General features: G+C 36.8%; 1 protein-coding gene across 1 annotated transcript in view; it reads left to right on the forward strand.

The window, feature by feature from the left end:
• The window catches only part of LOC110096845 (FGGY carbohydrate kinase domain-containing protein), a 29,438-nt gene that overhangs the window by 15,491 nt on the left and 7,243 nt on the right, over positions 1 to 6,704 (forward strand). Inside the window, exons 6-10 of the mRNA XM_020822968.2 lie at positions 3,889 to 3,950; positions 4,163 to 4,268; positions 4,372 to 4,488; positions 4,640 to 4,759; positions 4,918 to 5,038. Of these exons, the coding sequence (XP_020678627.2) occupies positions 3,889 to 3,950; positions 4,163 to 4,268; positions 4,372 to 4,488; positions 4,640 to 4,759; positions 4,918 to 5,038 (526 nt within the window). The remainder of the gene's footprint in view (positions 1 to 3,888; positions 3,951 to 4,162; positions 4,269 to 4,371; positions 4,489 to 4,639; positions 4,760 to 4,917; positions 5,039 to 6,704) is intronic.

A 6,704-nucleotide genomic window follows, 5' to 3' on the forward strand; every position in this document is an offset into this window, starting at 1 on the left:
CTCTCAGCAGGCCTCCGACCACCATTCAGAATGTTTCTAGACTACATCGACCGTATCCAGTACGCCGTAGTTGACGTGATCGACGAGTAAAGGTCAAAGGGACATCGGATCATCATTGGACGACAATCATCCTCCACCACTCCGGCCACCTATCCAAGAACGACGATCCTAGGTTCCTTCTTCCTCGGAGCGACCTCGATTCTAATGTAGAGACTCTTCTTCCGCTAAAGCCTAAAGTATTTGAGCGTATGGGCTCCAAAGGTGAAAGCTCTCTTTATTAAATCATGGATTCTTGTTTACTGTCGTAGCATACAATTATTCTTAGTATTTTCTTAAATTGTTTGGTTAATCGATGTCACTCTTCGTTGCCTAAACGAGTTAAAAACTAAGAGTTCTAAGGATCGCTCTTTTATTATAAATGATAATTTTATTTTGGGTTATTAAGTTACAATTGATCTCTTTAATTTCTTAAAGTAACTCCTCCATCGCATTTTGTTTCACATCAATCCAAGGATGACCTAGAAGGATTTGTCAAACATCTATAATCAGTACATCACATCAAACATTCTCTTTATAGTCAGCGAAGGAGATAGGTGTGAGGCTTCGTTCCTTCACCTCCAAGGTAGTGGAGTTGACAAAGATACCTTATATGGGTTGGGGTGAGGAACAGCAAACAAACCGAGTTTAGACACCATGCTGGAGGAGACAACATTGATGTAGCTGCCACTATCCACTATGATTTTACAGTTCTCATCCTTTATTTTGGTTTAGGTGTGAAAGATTGCAGTCCTACGCTAGTCATCAATGGCAACAGGTTGTAATAGTATGCATCTCACCACACAAATAAGAGAGATGTCTATTTTCTGTATAGAGTGTATGACAACAGTTTTGTTATCCTCCTCAAAGAATTCACCATTGTTTTCCACTTGGTGAATCTGGTTGGCCTCTAGTTCAGGTTTTTCCTCAGCAATCTCATCAATAATAGTGACTTTGTAGGGGATAAAACATTGAGAGGAGATAGAGGTATCCGGGGTGGGAGACTTGTTTCTAAAGTCAGAATGGGGTGTGGATGGACTAGAAGGTGGTCGGGCAGGGTTTCATAGGGTAGGCCGAGCAGTGGAGTGGTGAGGAGTGGGACTACCTAAAGTTTGGTAGGAAGGTCTTGAGTCTTGGTGTCGACTTGTGTGTTGGGGATGTGTTTCCTCAAGGTCTAACACTAGGCTGTAGGCATTTTGTTGAGTAGTAACGTTCTGGGATAATAGTTCGTTGCGTTGATCCTCACGCAACCCAGTACGAAACATGGACAGGATTTAGGTGGGGGTAGTAGAGGTCTCTCCCTTGCAGCGAATCAGGTAGTCATCTGAAGCTGCAATGTAATCCTTTCTGGGTTTACTACCTTGGGTTAGCCTATTCCATTTATCAAGTAGCATAAGAAAGTACGAGGGAGGTAAGTATTTCTGGTTGAGTTCACGCTTCATCAAAGACTAATCAGTGATAGGATACTCGTTTTGGGATTCTTTAGGCTCTTTAGGTTTGACCAAAATTGATTACCCCTACCAGTGAGTTTCATTTCAGTGAATCGGACTTTTCTAGCCTCATAGATGTTGTACCACTTAAAGAAACTATCTATACCCTTAATCCCGTTTAGAAAGAGCTGGGGATCGAGGGTATCAAATGTTGGAGCATCAACCTTGATATTTTTCATCAGTAGAATATCCGGGTCAAGGTTATGGTCATGTCCATATTGGGGGAGGGGGTCGATAAGGGGCACGAGGTGGTTCCTCATCTTGAAAAGTATCATCCCCGTACATGGAAGGAGGTTTAGATGGAGTGTAAAATATAGGGTGGTGCCTACCATGATCTAGGGTTTTGAATCATTCAATTGTATTTCTATAGAGTTCAGCTATGTTAGCTTTGTTCTCTTTGAGTTGTTGGCTAAAGGTGTTCATTTTACCTACCAACAAATCTAGAGTCATGTGAAGTTGTTCCGGGTCCATCCTAATATCTAGAGTGACTCAGAACTATGCAAAAGTGAAAGAAATTAACATGTAAACAAGCAAATGAAAAAAAAAGTGCAGGATGCGGTTTAGATGCTAAATATGTAAGAAAAATTTTCTTAATAGGCACCTAAATGCAACCATGCTTTGACACCAAATGATGCAGGACTTAAATGCCTAAGCGATGTTAGAAAAGAACCTTGCACAATTTAATTTAGAGAGCTTTATTAACTAAAATACTTGTAGTTATTAAACGATGAAATAAAACAAGAAAGAGATGAGACTAGCTCAGACCAAGTCACACGACTAGAGGTTAGGATCACAAACTAATCAATGGTTCAAAACATAACAAACATGAAAGATTTTCAACAAGAAATCCATACACTAACAATGAGATTATTTGCTATGAAGAGTCCTTCACTCACTTTCTAAATTACTAGGCTCAGTGGAGATACTTAACACGATCTTAATGAATTAATTAAAACCACAAGTTGGGGGTAAGATTTAGATAGGAAAAGATTTAGGGGAAAGATTCACCTTGCTTAGGATTTGGAGAGAATCTGCCATTGGACAGAAGAAAGTTGCTCGTCAATAGCTTTAGCGAGGGTGAAGACAATCCTCTCCATGTAATCTTCTATGGCTTGTTCAAGGTTGAGGTTGAGGTCGAAGAAAGGGGAGTTGAGGATGTTGACTTGGCCTTGATCGTTGTAAACGAATATGTGATCAAGTTCTGGATCTGCCATGCATTAGGTAGAGAAGTTTGAAAGCTGTGGGAGGGAAAGTGGTGTGATTTCTTATGTCTTCCCTAGGTGAAGCTTCAAGCCAACAATAGTGATGACAAGGGGAGGTGGGTGCTCTGCCAAGACTAGGAGAAGAAAGCTTCTTCCAAAAATCTAAAATTGAATTTCAGATTTAAGTGAGAGAGGATTAGGGTTTTGAAATTTGAATTTCAAGTAAGGGGAAAGAGGGAAAATTATTCCCTAATGAGAGACTAGACTGATGTCCCTAGAAGGAGAGTAGTTAATGTGGGAGAGAGAGAGAGAGGGGGGATAAGGAAGGGGGCGGCAGCATGAGCATGTGGGATAGGGCTTAGGGAAAGGAATTAAAGCTTGCTTTCATGCAAGTGTTTTTACAAGCTATGCAAAGTGTCATATTTTGATATTTGCAAAGGACATAATTTTGATTGATGGGATACTTTTAGAAGTGATTAAAAGATTTAAGATTAGTAGAAAAGGTATTGAATACATGATATTCAATATCATTATTAATCAATATTAATAGAAGATCAAGTACTACCTAGTAGTGTAATCCAAGCTTATTGGATCTATTTTATGAAAAAATGCCAATATAGATATGGACGTAACTTATAAGAGTATAAGGAGAAATGTTTCAAGAGTAGTATGAGAAGTGTATCATTGAGAGTTAAGGTAAATTTAATAAAAAATTTTGTTAGATGAACAATATTCTATATGCATCTGAATGTTGTGAAAATGAGTTACATCCAAAAGTTGAGTGGGGGAAGTATGGTGTCATGTTGAGTGTGGAGCAAGTAAGGTGTTAAGATGAATGTGTGTTCACCTTAGAGAGAATTAAGTAATAAATAATTATAATAGAAATATTGAGAGTAGCACCTCTTGAAGATAAGTTGGTGAAAAATAGACTAAAGTGATCTGGCCAAATATAAATGAAGAAAAGATATCCCAATATGGCATATAAGCAGTGATAATATTGAAGGATTATGAGGAAGAAGGGGTAAAAGACTAAATGTAACACATGTAGAAGTGCCAAAGAATTGTGGAATATAGTTTTGAACTCGAGCTGCACTCAACATGGAGTTGAGGATTCATAAATCTGATATAAAATAATTGACCGTCGAATTTTTTACTTGCAGGTCGTAGTGTTGCTTTTCCAGGTTATCCATTGGGTTCTGGTTTGACACCTGCTGCTGCAAATGTAAGTATGGTTTTTGTTTTTGTATGTATCAATTTACATTGGTTTTGATATAGTGCAGTGTCTTGAAATCGATCTATGTACACCAACTTAAATATTTTACTAAAAACTTGTCAAAAATATAGGAAGCTTGATTACAATTTATATGTATGGCTGTTGTATGTATGTTGTTTTTCCTTTGACTGTTTTCTATAAGTTTGAAAGGCCACTTTCAGGAGTTAGGCCTGCTGACTGGAACGCCTGTGGGAACTTCACTGATTGATGCACATGCTGGTGGTGTTGGTGTTATGAACAGTTTGCCTGATGCAGATTTCCAGTCTGGTCTGTTAACTTTCAGTTCTTGAAATTAAAATTAATAAAATTCATTGTTACAACTGTGTAATGCAAGAAGTCAATCTTATTGGATGGAGTCCATGTTCTGCAGCTGATAAGACAGATATAAGCCGTCGCTTGGTATTAGTTTGTGGGACATCTACTTGCCATATGGCCGTCTCAAAAGATAGATTATTCATTCCAGGGGTGTGGGGACCGTTCTGGTCAGGTATATTAATGTTACTTCTGATTTTAGACCCAAAATTGTTCATCAGAACTTCAACATATTTTGTTTTCAGGTTCTTTAATTATGTAGTCTTTTATTGGCCTAAGATTGTCAGTTCGTTCGGTTAACACTACCACATTTTGTGTTTGTATAGCAATGATACCTGAGTACTGGCTTACAGAAGGTGGACAAAGTGCAACTGGAGCATTGCTAGATCATATTGTTGAGAACCATGTTGTTGCCCCTCTTCTTGCTAATAGGGCTGCTTCGCAAGGTATACTTTTTTTCTTTCAACTTGAGGAATGCATATTAGAAGTTAGAAATTTTTCCAGGGCGGATTCTCTTTTTTAATGGGTGAACTTGCATTTGTTATTAATAATTTCTTCAAAAATTCAATAAGCTTGATAACAGTCTCTGTTTTTCACTGACTAGGTAAATCTGTGTATGAATTGTTGAACAATATCCTGGAATCAATGGTGCAGGAGCTAGAGGTTCCATTTCTTGCTGCATTGACTGAAGAGATACATGTGCTTCCCGATTTCCATGGAAACAGGTATGACATAGTGAGATGGTTTTACTGTGAGAAAGAATTATATAGTGCTTTTCTGAATCTGATTGTATTTGTTAATTCTGATTATATAAGTTAGATTTTTTTCCCAGTAAGATTTGGCTGTTTATTTAAACCTTTTATTTTTCTTTGTAAATTCAAGTTTTTTTATTTATTTGTCCATTACAGCTTATGTTTTGGTGTGTGGAATACTCACATTAAGATGGCTTGCTACTTTTATCTGCTTATGTAAAAAAAGAGGTGGGGGGGGGATTTGAGTCTACCTTAGTTGAGAGAGAGATTTATACCCTATCAATTACATCCTTTTTATCTATTACTTAAAGATATTAAATAAACTTATTTATTTCCATTTGAAAATATTCATGATCCACACCACTGGGTTTAAACATGCCTCAAATCTAGCAATATCCGTGGGCTCCGAAAATTTGTGCTCTGGCCTCTCCACGCCCTTTTTTATCGACGGGAAAGTTTTAATAAGATTAGGTTCCATAGTAAATTTTTTGAAGACAGATTGAATTTTAGAAGAGGTAGTCGATCCAATTTGATCTAAGGATCCTTGTTGGCAGCCATGAGTTACTTTATCCAAAGAAATCTTATATATTTGAGATAAATGTTTGTGTAAGAAGATAGATTTGAGTCTACCTTAGTTGAGAGAGAGATTTATACCCTATCAATTACATCCTTTTTATCTATTACTTAAAGATATTAACTATTAGGAAACATTCGGGCTTTAGCCATGACTGCAATATGGTGGAGTCATTGGGCCAAACCTGTCACGCCCCAAGATCTAACTTGGAAAGAATTATTCAATCTATCCATTTAGAAATCTTACCAGAGTTATCTATAGTCTTCAAACAGTAACAAACAATCTAACAAAATTTCTATAATTTAAAACATCAATGTATAATTCTATTCATATCTCAAAAGATCATATACAATACTCAGGATCTGCACAAGGATCACATGAAATGAAATCTATCCTGTCTTGAGTACAAAAGAATCACTATAACCAAAAAAAACAAAACCTGAGGATTCCTGATCAACCTCAATCTCCTGCTCCTTGCCCTGACCTGAAAATATTAACCACATATAATGAGCTTCAAAAAGCCCAGCAGGTCACCTAATACCTATAACTGAAATCAAAGCACAGTACGGCAACAATATGCATGTCAATCAGTCAAATCATAGCAGTCAGTTCCACATGATCATTGATTCAATGCAGATACGAAAATCAATGCATGAATAGTAATCAGTACAGTAACAATAAGAAACAATAAACTCCTAAATCCACAGTAGAAAAATCAATAAACAGTTCAAAGGTCCGTAAAGCTCAATAAATCAATGCATACGTCAATCTCTATAGAAATCAGTCAATCAGGCAATAAATCATAATAACATTTAAAACAGTTAGAATCAATCAATGCCGTAAAACCGTATCAAAATGTACATTTGCAATTCAGTACAGTGAATCAATAGTATCAGTTCCAGTATCAGTAATAGTAGTGACATGAACAGTAATGCTATAACAGTGAAATCATACATTAATAGTAAATCCGTACAGTAGCAATAAATCCATCAATAAATCATAATGAGATCATAAGAACAGTACTGTACACATGCAATTCAATACAATAGTCTTACTGAACAAGTA

This window comes from Dendrobium catenatum, unplaced genomic scaffold (genome assembly GCF_001605985.2).
Source record: "Dendrobium catenatum unplaced genomic scaffold, ASM160598v2 fragScaff_scaffold_1676, whole genome shotgun sequence".
NCBI lineage: Eukaryota > Viridiplantae > Streptophyta > Magnoliopsida > Asparagales > Orchidaceae > Dendrobium > Dendrobium catenatum.